Consider the following 18,617-nt stretch of genomic DNA (forward strand, 5'->3'; position numbering starts at 1 on the left):
AAAATAATGAAATACCTTTCTTTTGATAGTAATCTGAAAAATTTGTTTACTAAATCTAGTAAGCCAGATATTTGAGTTACTGGTTGATATTGTATGGTGGAAAGTATCTGAAGCATTTTGATTTCTTAAAAGGTTATGTTGTGAAAAATTTGTTTTTTAAGAATAGATATACAAAAAATATATGCCATTGTTATTACTTAAAATCCAATAAAAGACAACTTTTATAAATTAATACCACATGCCTGGGAGTTGCTTTCACTGTTTTTTTTTTTTTTTAGTAATTTAGAGTAATTTATTTCATATTTTTAGTAATTTAGAATAATTTATTTCATATTTTAAGCATTGAAATGCTCCTTCAAATTCAGTATTTCTTTGACTAGCTAGCATGATACATAATAGAAATAGCACAAAATGAAATATTTCAGGAGATAATTGAAATAGCAAATTCTATGAAATGATATTTACAGGGACATTGTATGAGTGTAGCATCTGTGAGGTGCATCCCTAAAAGCTACTAAGTTAAAGAGCTATGTTCTTAAATCACAGATTTAAAAAGCAAGAGCACAAAGCAATTTGATTGAATGACAAGCAATTCATTGGTGACCACAATATAGTATAGTTTTCAGCCGGTAACATATATTTGCTTTTAAAATATCACTTAGCTGTGTATGTGCAGTAGCAAAATTAGGATTTCCCCCCCATCTTCTTGTGATCTATGTTTATTGGATTTTAAGAGATGGCAAAATTCTGAAGTCATTTGAATCCTAAGGGGTTCAATATATAGTAATTGAAATAGAAAACTTTTGGTTGTGATAAGTTGAGGGGGGAGAGTTGTTACTGACATTTAGTGGGTAGAGGCCAGAGGTGCTACTAAACATCCTACAATGCTTGGAGTAGCCCCAAAAAGAATTATTTGACTTTCTTAATTTAATTCAGTTTTTATTTAGCCTCCCTCTCCATACCAGATACTGTGCTTGGTTTGGGGGATCCATCTATGAGCAAAGCAGTCATAATAACTGAATTCGTGGAACATGTAGTGGGAAAGACCAACATTAAATACGTAATTGCACAAATAAATGTATTATTATTTCAACAGTGAAAAATCCTGTGAAAGAATAATATTTGGTGCTTTGGGAACATATAAGGGATCTGACCTAGAATGTGAGGTCAGGACAAATTTTTCTGACATTTGAGTTGAAATCTGAAGGATAAATAGACTTGAATTAGATAAAGAATCTTTCTAAGTGAAGGAGAGGAAGAGCACACCGGTCACCAAAGGGGCGCGGAGGGTGATGACCGTAAAGTACTGGAAGACGGCCAGTGCGGTGGAAAGATGGGGGTAGGGGTGGGGAGAGTGGATGGGGAAGAGGGTGATTAGAGGAGACTGGTGAAATAAGCAAGAGTCTGATCATCGTTTTGTTTAAGGATTTTGATTTTTAATCGCGAAGCCGTTGGAGGTTTCTGATTCCAGGAATGATGTCATCAGAATTGCATTTTGAAGAAGGTTCATTTCTAAGATATCATCTGATTGTGTTACCGCCTTACTGAAAAGAGTGTTCACAGCATACAGTGTTACTTTAAAAATATTATTTTTAACACAGTATCATGTAGCTGCACAGTGAGTGCCTATTGAATGAGTGAACGGGAGGGGCATGATCAGTTCTGTCTAATACCACATAGACATTGAAGAGGACTGAAAAAATTATTGTTTCTCCTCCATTGGGATCTTTCTGTGGTTTCCCACGGCTTACGGGGTAAGGTCTGTATTTCTTCGCAAGACACTCAAAAGCTTTGTATACCTTTAATATTTATCACCAACCACTATTCCATTTGAACTCTATTGGGGAGAAATGGACTTTCTGGCTCATACAAACACCTGTATCTTAATACTTAAGCTCATGCTGTTCCAATTTTCTGGATTGACCTCTTCAGCCTTAACACCTATGCAAATCATGCCTTTCCTTCTAGGTCTTATTTGAGACTTACTTTATCTGATTACTTTATTTCTCCTTAGCACCTGTCACCTTCGAACGTACTATATATTTATTTCTTTTGTTCATTGAATTTTTTTTTTTCTTACTAGGGTTTGAGCTTCTAGAGGACAGAGATTATTTTTGTGATTTCACTCATATTCTCTGAGAATTGTGACTGGCACATCTCTGATATTCAGTAGAGATTTGTGGAATAAGTGGTTCTGGACTTAATAAAACATTCTTCCTTAGTGCCCTGTATTCTGAGGTGTGTGCGTGTGCGTGTGCGTGTGCGTGTGTGTGTGTGTGTGTCCCCTTCATGGAGGACACTGCTGGAATGCCCTGCTCCTTCTCTTACCCGATTCCTGCTTGCGTTGCATTCTGTAGGAAGCATCCTCCTCTCACCGATGTTTTGCTTTGTTTCTTTTGGCTCTCTTGTTATACTCATGGCCCATTCGAGCATGCCTCATACATATCTGTATCACTCACTGTACTTTAAGTTCTTTGAGGAAAATGGCCAGTGTAACCCATTTATCTTTAACATAGAGAATGATACTTGAATAAGTAGGTGCTGAGTAAATGTGTTTTTCAATAATGAAAGAAGTTAAAATTGAGTCAGATCCTTATAAACGTATTTTGCTTCCCCGGTACTAAAAAGGCACTTCTAGAAGTTACATCATTTTTTTTTTTTCTGGTTAGCAATTTACTTGTTTAGTCTGTGAACATAATCGTCAGATTTAATAGTCTCGTGTTGACTTTCTAGTAAGTCTAATAGGCGTGAGTGTTGAAAGAGCAGGCTAACCTTGAGCTCTTGATACTTAGTAATTTCTTTACTACAAAAGGTATTTTGTTCGGTCTCCCCACTACAACCGCTGTAATTTCTGCAATTTGCTGTGACAACTTCTTTTTGCAGAGTTCCTGCTACTTTGATACCTTTGGAGGCTGACCTTGGCTCCCATTTTACTTGTCTTTTTCTTGGGCTTTCTAATTACTACTATATCTCTCCAATTAAATAATCCAGCTCTTATCGATGCTAATTATGCATAGCAATAATAAGTGAAAACCATTTACACAAACTTCAAATTGCAACTTAAAAATTGGTTTAAATTTTTGATTCTTGGGAAGTCAATATAGAATGGTGGGCAAAAAATACTCACTGTCAAACGGGAAACTTGGATTCTGTGCTTGATTCTTCCTGGTCCCCAGAATTTTGTATTTATCATGAGCTATGTATGTCAAAATGTATTGATATGAAGCTTTGCTTGAGAGATGGTCATGCAGGAAAGGACCAACAAGGCATAATTATTTAAAAAAAAAATTGCAAAAGTAACTCCTCAACATGCATGAGCTAAAAAAATGCATAGGTGGTTTACTTAATACATGACTTAATTCAGTAAAGGCTTAATCCATTAGAAAATTATGGCATAAAATCATGTCTTCTTCATGCATCAAGGAAGGACTCTAACATCTAGTTGTATTTATGGAAAGATTCATTGCCTTGAACTTCTACTTTAGAAACATTTCTTTTCCTTGGGAGAGAATATATTTGCATACAAGCTTTCTTGGCATTTATACATTCAAGGTGCAGTTCCAGGTTGGAGCTACCACCTGCATACTCGATCCTCTTACTACTTTTGTCATTGCCTTATTATTTGATTATTAGAAGGAGTAGGGAAGGGATATTTAATAACTGTAAATGAAGTTGGGTATATTTTATATTGATCTCAAAGGTTCTATTTGAGGTATTGTGGGTAATTATAGAGATCTTTCTCATTGACTTGTTAGTCTGTCATTATTGATTAGTATATGGAATGTTCTGATGTTTTTGTATTTGCTTATAAGTAGATGTTATAGGTAAAGATGAATTTAAAGTGAATTCTTTTGGAAAATTTTATGTAGATGAAGTCACTGTGTCTGTCACTGAGGGATACAGATTCAGTGTTACATAACCCCTGCCCTGAGGGAGTTTACAGCCTGTTCAAAGGTAACAAACATGCGAAAAAATTTTTAAAATGTTATAACATTTTTTATAGGTGCTATTATAGAAGTATCATTTAATTGGTAAGTGAAGTGGTCTATTTTAGTTGAAAGGTAATTACATTGGCTGTGGAAGAGATAATTTTGAAAAGAGGAGCGGGTATTTGCCAGGTTGATTGTGTCAGTTAGCTTTGCTGTGTAACAAACTATCTCAACACTTAGTAGTTTAAAACAACAAATATTTATTTAGGTCATGATTTCTGTGAGTTGTCAATTTTGAGCTGGATTTAGCTGGATGAGTCTTCTGCTCTGCACTTGTGTATTGATTTTTTTGCTCTGCTGTAACACATAACAAACTTAGTATCTTGAAACAATAAAAATATATTCTCTCACAGTTCTGCAGGACTGAAGTCCAAAATCAGGTGTGAACATGTCTGATTCCCTTTGGAAGCTCTGAGGGAAAATCTATAACAGGCTTCTCTCTCTGCTTTTGGTAGCTCTGTAAACTCTTGATTTCCTTGGTTTGTAGATTCATTACTTCTGTCTTTATCTGCCTGTTTTTACTTGGCCTTCTCCTTGTGTTTCTCTGTCGTCTTCCCCTTTTTGTCTCTTATAAGAACACATAATTGGGTTTATAGTCTGCTCTAATCTAGAACGATCTCCCCATTCTCTTAGCCGAAGCAAGGCACAAGTCCAGTGCAGATTCAAGGGGTGGAGGAATAGACGTCATCCCTTGAAGAGAAGAGTTGCATAGTAATATTGCAAGAGTCATGGATACGTGGAGGGAGAAAATTTGGGGCATCTTTGCAGTCTACCACACTGATAAAGAAAATGAGCAGGATAGAGGAGAGGGTTGAATTGGGGTAGGGGTGGAGGAGAGAACATTTATGGCATAAATATAATAAATATTGACAGTCCCCAGGTCATGTCAGGGTGGATTTTATATATCATCTCTATAGGTAGTGTTTGTTGGTGTCATTTATATAAATTTGTGCATGTATGCATTTACTGCTGTTTTTTAACCCCCTAATATTTTTATAACATGGAAAACTTCAAATATATGCAGTGTAAGTGGATAGTATAATGAGCTGCCTTGTACCCAGTGCTCAGATTCAGTAATTATCAACATTCTGGCTTGCTTGCTCTTTCTATACCTCTACCTGTCCTATTTAAAATTTACATTGGAAGGCACAAACCTTAACTGTTTCAATAAATGGACATACCTGTGTAACCCATAGCTCTCTCAAGTTATGGAACGTTTCATTACCAGAAATGTTCCTTGTGTTTCTTCCCAGTTAATAATTCCCTTTTCTTCTGCTTCTAGGTAACTGCTGTTTATATTTATTTCATAATAGATATATGTAGCACATTATTTAAATGGAATCACACAGTATGTATTTTTTATGTCTATCTGACCTTGTCCAACATAATATTTTTCACCATTCATTTTTGTTGCTGCATGTAACAGTAATTATTTTTTATATCTGAATAGTGTTTCATTTGATGAATATACCCATCATTTGTTTATCCCTTCTCCTGTATAAGCCTTTTTCTGAACACATGTTTTCATTTATCTTAGATAAATAACTAGGAGTAAAATTGCTGAGTCAAAGAGTTGATATATGTTCTATCTTATGAGAGACTACCAAACTTTTTTTGCGAAGCGGTTAACCCATTCTGCATTCTCACCAGTGATACTGAGAGCTCTGGTTGCTCCACACCCTCTCCAGCACTTACTGCTGTCAGTCTTTTTAATTTAGACATTCTAATGTGTGTGTGGTGGTAACTAATTGTGATTTTACTTTGCATTTCCCTGATAACTAATGATGTTGAGCATTGTTTTTTTCTTTGCCTGTCAGCCATTTTTATTCTTCACTCTGTGAAATGTCTGTTCAAGTTTTTTGCCCAGTTAAATTTTTTTTTTTGGTCTTTTTGTCATTTCTTATAGTAGTTTTGTATATGCAGAGGTCGTAAGTCCTTTGTCAGAAATTTGTGAGTATTTTCTCCCAGTTTTGGCTTGCCTGCTCATTTTCTTAAGCGTCTTTTGATGAGAAGTTTTGAAGTATGAAGAAGTCTAATTTATTATTTTTCTTTTTGTTTTTTACTTTCCACTTCTTAAGAAATATTTGTCTATTCCAGGTCATGAAGATATTGCCTTAAGTTTTTTTCCAGAAAGTTTTTTAGGTTTAGCTTTTATGTGTAGGTCAATGATCCCTTTCAAAATAATTTTTGTATATACCGTGAGGTGTATTTTTTCCATATAGAGATCCAGTTCGTTCAAACACCATTTGTTAAAAAGACTTTCCCCACCGAGCTGCCCTGGCATCTTTGTTGAAAATCAGTTGACTGACTTTATGGGTACGAGTTTGTTTCTGGAGACTTTTCTGTTCCATTGTTCTATTTACCCTCTTGCCAATATCACACTGTTTTGATTACTATAGATTTAAAGTGTGTCTTGAAGTCAGTTTATGAAAGCCCTCTATCTCTATTCTTTTTTCAAGGGTGTTTTGCCATTTTTTTTTTTTCATTTCTGTAGATACGTGGAATCAGATTGTCAGATTCTATGGGGGAAAATGCCTTCTGGGATTTTCATTTGGATTGTGTCACATCTGTAGATCATCTTGTGAGAATCACCATTTTTTTAACAATATTGAGTCTCAGGGCACATCTTTGTAAAGTGTATTTCTGTTCATGTCACTCACTGGTTCCTCAATGACGGCTTCATTCCCAACAGTCTCTTTGCTCTTTTTTTATCCACCATGAGTTGTATCTAGGCTGCTTGTTTTTCTCATACGTAGTCGAAACTTCTCCCTTCATGCTTTTATTCTTTCATGTCTTCCATACTGGATCTTCTTCACATCTACCCTCCGAATCCCAAAGGCTCAAATATCACAGATATTTATGTAATAATGTAATAAATTAATAATAATAAGGTTTTAAAAAAGATTGTCATGGGTCAGATCACTTAGAATTTATATAATTTTGTAATTGGAGCACCAGAAAGGTAAGCAAAACAAAATAAAAACCACCAAACAACAACAAGAACAAACCCCAATAATGATCATAATAAAACAGGACTTTTAAATAGAAAGGTGAAGGTAAATTGAAGGAAGGATGGAGGATACAAGAGCAAAATACATGCTGATCATGGGAACTATGTAAGACGTGCTTTCAATCCAGGACACTTATGAACTGTGTAAGACGTGCTTTCAATCCAGGACACTTGAGCCATGAAGAACATTGGAATAATGGTGCATTGTATACAGTAATGTACTGTATTTTTCTGCTGCTACTTGAAGGTTGAAAACATTTAGCTATTGGGAAAAGTTAAGTATGAACCAGTTTTAAAGTTTTAGTAACATCATTTTCTTGCATATGAATCACATATGCATTAATTCAGGTTTCAGAAACAATCGCTGAAGAACAGACTGGATTTCAGTGTCTAGCTCAATTAAGCTTTTATTTTCCACCATTAAAATTTCCCCGATCCCCCTGATTAGAAATGACATTTCTGAATACTAAAGTACTTTATATTCGTCTTATGATACTTGTGTCTTCTACCCCTTGTTACACTTATCAAGATACATGTCTTATTCTTTCACGAGGTTGCGATCTCTTTGAAATAATTTTCTATTTTAATTTATCTGTGTATGCTCTATAGCACTTTAAATGGTATCCTGCATGTAATAGTTTGAAAATAGATGATGAATGAATGAATGAGTGAACAAATGAGTGAATGAAATATAGTGGAGAAATGAGAAGTAAAAGGTAAATAAAAAAGAGACCAGAACAGAATTGTGCAACCCGCCCCTTTTGTTTTCTCTTTCAGTGTTGGTTTGATATCAGTGTTGGTTTGATAAAGGCACTAAAGAATCCAAAACTGGTTTAACCATAAGAACAATTATAATCTGAGGTTTTTCCAGCATGAAAATTATTTCTTTTTTGTTTAAGACATACTTGTCTTCACAAGAACTAACTAGAAAGCCACATCCTTATTAGATTCTGTAGATATTCATTAATCTACTTTATAACTTAAGATAATCAAATGTGTCTTTACGACTGCGTTCCAAACAGGTGTGTCAGTTAATTTCATCTCAATATGAAGAAATAGCCACAATCATTTTGTATTTAAATTTGTAGATTAAAGGCAAATATCATTCACATGACATTTTATGTAGAATTGGGCTCTTCTTTTCCTTTTCTTTTTTCCGTATTTGATTCTTGAATACTTAGGCATCGTGCTTTGAAAAAATAATGAAAAAACAAAACCCTTCTGTATTTTAAGTTACAGTTTAGTTAACTGTAAAATCATTTTGGGTTTTTTTTTTTTTTTAGCATTTTATATTTGATGAATACATAGTCTACTCTTTAAAAAAAATCATTTTGCATGAAGAAACATTTGCTGCCTTCCGAGGGCAGCTATGGTAGTGGACGGTTTCAGGCCTGAAGCCGGAAAGCCTGAAGCTTTCTGCACGCCGCTTTGCTTGTTAGCTCCTGGTAACCATGGTCTGTTACTTTCTCTTCTCTGGGTTTCATCCTTTTTACAGTGGAGGCAATACCTTTTCCTCATAAGATTATTGGGGGGATTAAATGAGATTGTGGTTTATCTTTTAAATATGTTTTGGTCTGTCCCCTCTCCATTCCTGTCACCCTTGCCTGGGCCACCACGTTTCCTCCTTGGACTTACTATGTTAACCTACCTGGAGTGGTCGCTCCACGTTGCAATCAGAAGGAATCTTTGTCAAAGATGAATCGGGTCATGTCATTCCTAACTTCTATACTTAAAAACCTTTTGTGATTTCCTATTGTTTGAGGATAAAATTCACAATTTTTAGTAGTCTATAAGAGCCTATATGACTTAACTCCATGTAATTTCTTGGCCCCATCCTGACCTAATCTTTCTTTGTTCCAGCTGCTCTAGACTTATTTCACTGAATATTTAATGTATCTTCTTGTCTTGGAAATATGAAAAGGCTGCAGGAGGGACAGGTTTGAGTTGGACAAGAGGAGCCCAAATCAGGAACTCACTTGTAGCCGTGTTCAGCTTTAGATGTTTGTTGGCCTTCCACGTGGAGATATCAAGTAGGCTGCTGAATGAATATACATGGCTGGATGTTGGGAGAGGGGTCTGTCTGGAGATAGATATAAATGTGGGAGCCAGCCCCCAAAAGTTATTTAAAGCCATGAGACTGGATGAGTTCACTAAGGCCAGAGTCCTCAGCCTTTAGGCTGTCCATTTTTTTTTTTTCCCGAGTATCCACTTCTGTGTCAGGATCCGGCTTCTGCATCGTCTGCCCTGCGAAGCCTTGTTCTGCTCTTACGCAGTTACTGTACTCTCTTCCTGCTGTGCTGTAGCATCTAACATGTTGTGTTGCAGTTGCCATTAAAAAAAAAAACCAAGTTTTTCTTTACAGCTAGACCAGTTTCTTGTGGGACAAGACTAGGTTTTATTTGCCTTTGTAGCTTCTGTTGTTGAATAATAGCGAAGTGAATCAAAGTATGTTCAAGTGACTAGGACCAGCCTGCTGGGGCTGAGGGAGGGCTGCCCGCTCCGAGTCTGTCCGTTGTGCTTAATGGGAAGTGTCTTTCAATCACGTGTTCTTCACTGAGGCAGAGTAAAAATTGGGTGCAATAAATCGTATTTAAATTTGTAAGATTTCTTTGATATCTGCATATAATCATAAAAAGCAGACTTAGAACTTGATTACTTAAGATATTTCTATTTTGCATAAATGAGGCTGAACAAGAGATTATTAGATTGACTGCATTTATTTTCATTTGTTTTTAAAATGTATTGTTCATTTGTTTTATTAACAAAAGAAATTTCATTTTTTTATCTCTTGTGAGCTGTATTTATGTATGTGTTTGAGAGTATATATACAAATTTACATTCCTGTTTAAAGAATTTGTCTATATGTACCTTCTCTAATAGCAGGATTGATTTTTTAAATATAATTTTTGCTAATTTGAGGTATTAAATAATCAAATGTAGCTTTTTAAAAATATATATTTCTTTGGTTTTGGAATGTTCTTCATCTATTTGTTGACTATTTTTATATGTGAATCGTACATTTCCTTTGACCTTTTTCTTTTTGGTTATAATCTCATTTTTATTGATTTGTAAGAGTTCTTTGCATATTAATAGAAATGTAAAATTGTTTTTATAGGTCAAAAGGTTGAACATTCACAACTTCACATAGTCCAACTTAAATTATATATTTTATGTTGGTTGCCAGTGTTTTCCCAGTTTGTCTGTCTTTCGTTCTTTTTACCATGTTTTTTTACAGCATATAATAAGTTTAAAAGTTTTATGTGGTTTAGAGATCTTTTCCTTTGTAGTTGCCTCTATTGCTTTCTTGTAGCAAAAGTTCTTTCTATCCTAAGGGCAGATAAATATTTTTGCAGTTTTATATTTTTAAATTTAACTTTTAAAATCCATCTGGAATTTCATTTGACTGTATTGTTAAGGCAGGGATCTGTTTACTGAATGATGAAACAATTACTTTCAGATTCCTAAGCAAACTCTATCGTTTAATTTTATGCCCTATTACTAAAATCACAGAAATCTTATGTGTCCAATGCATGTAACATCTTTGACTTGATTCTTCATAAAATACTGGTGCTTTGGGTTAGCTAGTGTGCTTCAAGGAACAGTAATAATCCAGAGACCTTAATTTTGGCAATGTTTACTAAAGATGGAAGCAGTAGGGCACACAATACTTGATTTATTTGATGACTTCTCCAGCATAAAATTCTGTCATTCACAGAAAGAAATCTTAACTATGGGAGGTGAACACACAGTGCAAATATATACATGACTTATTGTTAAAATGTACAGCTGAAACTTATTGGATTTCATTAACCAATGTCACCATAAAAAGTACATTTTTTTTATTTTTAAATTAAATTTTATTTTTAAATAAAAAAAATTCTGTCATTCACAGAACCTACCACCACATTAACTCAGATGGACAATATGGTTAAATAAAATGTTCTTTAAATAGAAAGACTTTAAAAAAATCTTGATTATGTTTTTCTTTTCCTCTTTATACTTATTCGAGCTTAACTTTAGGAACAATATGTATATATATTTTAAAATTTGCCCTTGCATTAGATACCAAGATATGACATTACTTCTTTATTAAGTAGCACTATTGGCCTGAGTCGAAGTGCTTGTCCTATCGTAGGTGTTTTAGACAGAAATCCCACTGATTTTTTTCTGGAGTTTTTAGACCTTAGTGTTACTCTGGAATAAAACATGCAGTGTTAAATGAATTTATCTATAGTCTAAATTTCTGTTATTTGATTTAAGTTATTTGCAGTGGTTCTAATGTTGATTAAAAAAAATGCGTAAGTTTTGTAATTTACTATTGAGATGTTTTGGTGACACTTGGTGAGTTCTTTCAGTGAGAGAGGACTCTGGCTCCTTCCTTTCCATTTGGACACTTCAAGCACCAGTAAAAAAATTTTTTTGGGAGAGTATGCAGAAACACATGTATGTACTACTATTCAGACTTTTTATCTGAACTTAGAAACTTAACAGGTTTAGATAAATTTTTCAATAAATCTCTTATGTCTAAATTATTTGCTATCTAAAAGGATGGAACAAAATTAAATAATAAGCTATCCAACTCAAAGAGCAAATTTGAATAGTGCAGGATACTCATGTTGAGTCACGTAGGTTTCCTATATTATGGACCACTCAAAGGGTGAAGATGAAATGGAAATACCCTTCTAGATTCAAAGGCCTGATGATCCCCATGTTCTCTGAAAAGCCGGCCAAAGATCTTTTCTTTAGTGTCCTCGAGTTTCCTGAGGATTCATCGGGTTCTCAGACCTTAGTGGGGCTGGGTGGAGTGGGGAACAGACGACAGTGACAACTCAGAGAGGACAGTCCTCTTGAAATGGGCTTGTCAGAGCTGGAAGCTAGGATTTCTATGACCACTAGGTGGCTTCAGTTGCCCGCAAAGAAAGGGGTCAAGCCCAGAGGTACGGTGGTGTTGCTTTTCACACTTTATTTTGGGAAAATAACTTCAGGTTGGGAGTATTACTTTTCTGAGCTAGATTGACAGAACCAATTCATAAAACGTAAAGACCTTTGAGGATCATCTAGTCTAATCATCTAATTTTAGGGATAAAGAACATTTAGGATTACTCTAAGTTGACTCAAGCTAGAACCGAGTCCCTAATTAATCCAACTCCCAGTCTAGTTCTTTAGCTGTTGAATCAGTAATATCAATCTAATTTTTATTTTTCTGAAGTCACACTGTAGGATGATGTGGCAGTAACTGTGCCTGAGTCCTGGGTAAAGTGCGTATAGGAATATTGCGTTGAAGGCAGGTGGTAAAGTATGTGCTGATGGCCAGTTTGTGGGAAGGGTTGAGCAATGGTAGTATCTACTCTCCATCAGGTTGAGCTTTTAGATGCATGAGCTGACCACTTGCCATGACTCGAAGATGGGGAGTTTTAAAAATTCTTATTCATTTTGAATATGGAATCCTCGTATACCTTATTCTTTTCTTCAGATGAATAGCAACATTTTTCAAGATTTTTTCTCTCAAATTTTCTATTATTTTTGATTAATATTTAATCTTTAGAAGAAGGTTGTTTGTTTTTTCTCTTTTTAAAAATCTAACTCCATTAGGAAACATAACAAACAAAAATCAAACAAATTCATTAGGTATCAGCTCAAAATGACTTATAACAATGTTTAATTTTTTTTTTTCCTTGTGGGCAAACGAGGGCGGAAACAAATAATATTCATTTTAACTACTTTTTATAGCAAGTTAAGAAAACTTACAAATTTTATTTTTAAAAATGGTGTGCTAAAATCATTATTTATTTTACTCTAGTTTCGAGAGTAAAGCAGATATAAGGGAGACTAAGAGAGAAACAAGAGTGAAAAGATGGGGCGGGAAAGACATAATCAGGATGAGAAGAGTGATGGAGAAGGAGCTACTGAATGAGAAAATGGGATTCTTCTATCTGAGAGTGAAGGGAAAGAGCAAGCAGACTAGAAGTACTTGAGGTGTGAAGGAGGCCGTGCCGGGGAAAGAGGTACAGTATGAGTCCCAGGGACAGAGAGAATTTTTAAATTTAACTTTTAAAATCCATCTGGAATTTCATTTGACTGTATTGTTAAGGCAGGGATCTGTTTACTGAATGATGAAACAATTACTTTCAGATTCCTAAGCAAACTCTATCGTTTAATTTTATGCCCTATTACTAAAATCACAGAAATCTTATGTGTCCAATGCATGTAACATCTTTGACTTGATTCTTCATAAAATACTGGTGCTTTGGGTTAGCTAGTGTGCTTCAAGGAACAGTAATAATCCAGAGACCTTAATTTTGGCAATGTTTACTAAAGATGGAAGCAGTAGGGCACACAATACTTGATTTATTTGATGACTTCTCCAGCATAAAATTCTGTCATTCACAGAAAGAAATCTTAACTATGGGAGGTGAACACACAGTGCAAATATATACATGACTTATTGTTAAAATGTACAGCTGAAACTTATTGGATTTCATTAACCAATGTCACCATAAAAAGTACATTTTTTTTATTTTTAAATTAAATTTTATTTTTAAATAAAAAAAATTCTGTCATTCACAGAACCTACCACCACATTAACTCAGATGGACAATATGGTTAAATAAAATGTTCTTTAAATAGAAAGACTTTAAAAAAATCTTGATTATGTTTTTCTTTTCCTCTTTATACTTATTCGAGCTTAACTTTAGGAACAATATGTATATATATTTTAAAATTTGCCCTTGCATTAGATACCAAGATATGACATTACTTCTTTATTAAGTAGCACTATTGGCCTGAGTCGAAGTGCTTGTCCTATCGTAGGTGTTTTAGACAGAAATCCCACTGATTTTTTTCTGGAGTTTTTAGACCTTAGTGTTACTCTGGAATAAAACATGCAGTGTTAAATGAATTTATCTATAGTCTAAATTTCTGTTATTTGATTTAAGTTATTTGCAGTGGTTCTAATGTTGATTAAAAAAAATGCGTAAGTTTTGTAATTTACTATTGAGATGTTTTGGTGACACTTGGTGAGTTCTTTCAGTGAGAGAGGACTCTGGCTCCTTCCTTTCCATTTGGACACTTCAAGCACCAGTAAAAAAATTTTTTTGGGAGAGTATGCAGAAACACATGTATGTACTACTATTCAGACTTTTTATCTGAACTTAGAAACTTAACAGGTTTAGATAAATTTTTCAATAAATCTCTTATGTCTAAATTATTTGCTATCTAAAAGGATGGAACAAAATTAAATAATAAGCTATCCAACTCAAAGAGCAAATTTGAATAGTGCAGGATACTCATGTTGAGTCACGTAGGTTTCCTATATTATGGACCACTCAAAGGGTGAAGATGAAATGGAAATACCCTTCTAGATTCAAAGGCCTGATGATCCCCATGTTCTCTGAAAAGCCGGCCAAAGATCTTTTCTTTAGTGTCCTCGAGTTTCCTGAGGATTCATCGGGTTCTCAGACCTTAGTGGGGCTGGGTGGAGTGGGGAACAGACGACAGTGACAACTCAGAGAGGACAGTCCTCTTGAAATGGGCTTGTCAGAGCTGTAAGCTAGGATTTCTATGACCACTAGGTGGCTTCAGTTGCCCACAAAGAAAGGGGTCAAGCCCAGAGGTACGGTGGTGTTGCTTTTCACACTTTATTTTGGGAAAATAACTTCAGGTTGGGAGTATTACTTTTCTGAGCTAGATTGACAGAACCAATTCATAAAACGTAAAGACCTTTGAGGATCATCTAGTCTAATCATCTAATTTTAGGGATAAAGAACATTTAGGATTACTCTAAGTTGACTCAAGCTAGAACCGAGTCCCTAATTAATCCAACTCCCAGTCTAGTTCTTTAGCTGTTGAATCAGTAATATCAATCTAATTTTTATTTTTCTGAAGTCACACTGTAGGATGATGTGGCAGTAACTGTGCCTGAGTCCTGGGTAAAGTGCGTATAGGAATATTGCGTTGAAGGCAGGTGGTAAAGTATGTGCTGATGGCCAGTTTGTGGGAAGGGTTGAGCAATGGTAGTATCTACTCTCCATCAGGTTGAGCTTTTAGATGCATGAGCTGACCACTTGCCATGACTCGAAGATGGGGAGTTTTAAAAATTCTTATTCATTTTGAATATGGAATCCTCGTATACCTTATTCTTTTCTTCAGATGAATAGCAACATTTTTCAAGATTTTTTCTCTCAAATTTTCTATTATTTTTGATTAATATTTAATCTTTAGAAGAAGGTTGTTTGTTTTTTCTCTTTTTAAAAATCTAACTCCATTAGGAAACATAACAAACAAAAATCAATCAAATTCATTAGGTATCAGCTCAAAATGACTTATAACAATGTTTAATTTTTTTTTTTCCTTGTGGGCAAACGAGGGAGGAAACAAATAATATTCATTTTAACTACTTTTTATAGCAAGTTAAGAAAACTTACAAATTTTATTTTTAAAAATGGTGTGCTAAAATCATTATTTATTTTACTCTAGTTTCGAGAGTAAAGCAGATATAAGGGAGACTAAGAGAGAAACAAGAGTGAAAAGATGGGGCGGGAAAGACATAATCAGGATGAGAAGAGTGATGGAGAAGGAGCTACTGAATGAGAAAATGGGATTCTTCTATCTGAGAGTGAAGGGAAAGAGCAAGCAGACTAGAAGTACTTGAGGTGTGAAGGAGGCCGTGCCGGGGAAAGAGGTACAGTATGAGTCCCAGGGACAGAGAGAAGGAAAGGGAGAGAGCAGGGCCGTACTTCTTTTCAGGGCTTCCCAGGTTTACTCTACTTACCTTTTTGTTATTCCGCTGGATTGTCCTGTCTTCACTCCTGGGCCTAAACCCTGGTCTCCAGCCAGCAGCCCAGCTCTTAATCCATTGTGGCCCCACAATTATTGTTCACATGCTTATTATGAATCTGCCAAGTGGGAGCTGGAGCAAGGATTAAAAAATACAGTCCTTGAAAAGCTCTTAAAGTAGTATTTGCCATGTAGTTAGCGCACCGCCCCCCAAAGTGGCAGCTGTTACGATAATTGTTAAAGTGGTTTTTTTCTTCTGTAATGAATTGTAACATTGGGGATACTTCTATATATATGTCATGTTTGAAACACTGAATCGAATCTTTGATGTAAAACTTTAGAAATAGCTATATTGTACAGTCATTTTCTTAATAATGTATTGGAGCTGAATTGAATAAAGATGTAGTTGGGCAAGTCTAAATCCATTGAAAATTTTAATTATGTCTCATTTTCTCTTCTTTATTGTAGTGATTTAAAGGGAGTGATAGTCACTCTGAGTGATGATGGTCACTTGCAGTGTTCATACCTAGGGACAGACCCTTCTTTGTTCCAAGCTCCAAAAGTTGAATCTAGAGAACTAAACTATGATGAACTTGATAAGGAATTGAAAGAACTTCAGAAACTCATCAAGGATGTTAACAAATTACAAGGTATCTCATTTGAAGCTTTTTGTTATTTGATTTTAGTATTCATTGTAGAGTTCATATTATTTGGTGTATGGATAATGTTTTGTACACATCAGTCACTCTTCTCCCCCATGCTTAATTAAAGTCATTTAGAAAATCTGTATTGCTCTGTAGCACATGAGATCTTTGTGTTTAATTCGTCTACTGTAGCTTCTGAAAAATATGTACTATTTAAGATAATGCTTTTGTTAGTATTTCTTTTTCAGGGACAGTGCTATCTTTTTTTTTTTTTCTTTAAATTCTAAAAAAAGGAATAAAAACCTTTTCTGGGTAGTGGTTTCAGGCCTCGAGAAGAGCATTAAAGTTTTGAATGGTCATTTACTACTTCTAATATCCCTGAAAAAATTTTAGTTGCTTCTTTTAAAGGAAACCTAAGCAGTTACCACTTAGTTACTAAAAATGTAGTCATTTGCAGCTTAGCAGTATAATTTATGTTTGTAGTTAATTAGCCGTCCAAATGGAGTGTAGCCTGCGGTATGCTGATTTCTAATGACTCAGAGGCTGATGATATTTTCAGTTCCTGAGGTTTGAATAACTCAATATTATCTTACTTTGGGATTCACAGGGGTATAATTTTATTGTAAATTAAAAGGAGAAACAAAACACCAGTCCCACAGTTTGAGTTGGACATGTGAAAAGCATTACTTTAAGTTTCCTTCTCAGGGTCAGGTAAAAGCATTTTTTAATGAGAAAAAATATAGACTATTTTCACATAAAAGAGATGTTAAAACAAGTAGAAATAATAAAAGAAGCAGAGCATCAAAAAGAACCAAAACAACAGAGCCAGTCTTAATCCTGGTCTAATCACTTTATGCGATTTATGTATTTTTGAGTCTATATTACCAAGACAGATTTAGAGGAATTTAGATAATGTATTTAAAAGTATGAATATTAAAAAAAAATTATTATGCTTTGGCTTCACACATTCTCTTAGAAAGTTTTGAAAGTAAACCAGTGAAACAGGTCCGTTAAGTACCACCAATTAGTTAAAAACCTGTTTGTTTTCATCACCCCCCCCGCCCCCCATCAAATAGAGAATGGTTAAAATTGGATGTGTCATTTGCAATATACAAGTTTTTTCCATTTTCGATACTAGTGTTTTGGGATTAATGGAATTCTAAGTCTCATTTTGTCATTTAAAAATGTAATTGGGAAGAGTGGCGTATATATGAAACATGAAATTTCCAGAGTTCGTTAAATGAGTTTAATGTGGCTTTTCATTCCACATTTTGCCTTGAGATTTTGCTCTTTCCATAAACAATGTGCTAATGATATTTTGGTTAACACTTAATTGTGTAAAACATTTCTCAGAAAAATCCCGTGTAGCTAAAAGTTATTTTTTGGTGGCCATAGTGATGCCCTTGGGTGAGAAGGGTTAGGTTGTTTTACTTGTCATTACCTCGATTCTTCTGTGTAATTTAAAATAACTGCTAATTAAGTTAGGGATGTGCCCACAGACTTGGGTGGAAAGTTCATTATTTACATAGCCTCAAATTCGAGTTAATATTTGAAGTTCCTTGCCCTTTCTATGCCACCATCATTTCATTTTATTCCTGAAAAAGAAACATAGAGAAACTTTTAAAAAGGAGAGACTTTTAAAATGTTTTATTTCTAGATATAGAAAAAAAATTTAGTATTCTGCTCTTATAAAACTGTGGTATATTTCTTTATTAAAATACTTGTAATTATATAAAAGGACCAAATCATTTCAGTATAGAAGAGTATGAAAAGTTAAAACTCTGAACTTTTTGATGACCTCATTATTCATTTAAATGCCACTTATTTTAGTATAGTGACTTTAACTTGCAAAAAAGTTCACAGTATTGTGTGTTATGTTCAGTACTTAAAGCTTTTTTTATTTCTTCAAAGCAAGAGTTGCAGGAAAATTTAAAGCCAATTTAAAGAGTACATTTTGTTATACACATGGTGTATATTATCTACTGTAATAAAAGTGTTTTTGAACCTCATTTTATGTGTGTAAGTTATATGAGGAATGTATGTTGTAAGCATGAAATTATAGTAATAATTTTTGTATGGCTCATGGATTTTGAAGCTTTTCGTACTCAACTCATTAGCGTAAATCCTGCCAAGCATTTCTGTTACCGGTCGTCAACAGCATCTGTCGGTAGGCACTTTCAAAGATGGAGTTTCCTCATG

General features: G+C 34.6%; 1 protein-coding gene across 1 annotated transcript in view; it reads left to right on the top strand.

Moving 5' to 3' along the window:
• BBS9 (Bardet-Biedl syndrome 9) overlaps window positions 1-18,617 on the top strand; it is a 396,362-nt gene that overhangs the window by 136,460 nt on the left and 241,285 nt on the right. Inside the window, exon 9 of the mRNA XM_011362511.2 lies at window positions 16,243-16,424. Coding sequence (XP_011360813.1) covers window positions 16,243-16,424 — 182 coding nt within the window. The remainder of the gene's footprint in view (window positions 1-16,242; window positions 16,425-18,617) is intronic.

Source organism: Pteropus vampyrus, unplaced genomic scaffold (assembly GCF_000151845.1).
Source record: "Pteropus vampyrus isolate Shadow unplaced genomic scaffold, Pvam_2.0 Scaffold75, whole genome shotgun sequence".
Lineage (NCBI taxonomy): Eukaryota > Metazoa > Chordata > Mammalia > Chiroptera > Pteropodidae > Pteropus > Pteropus vampyrus.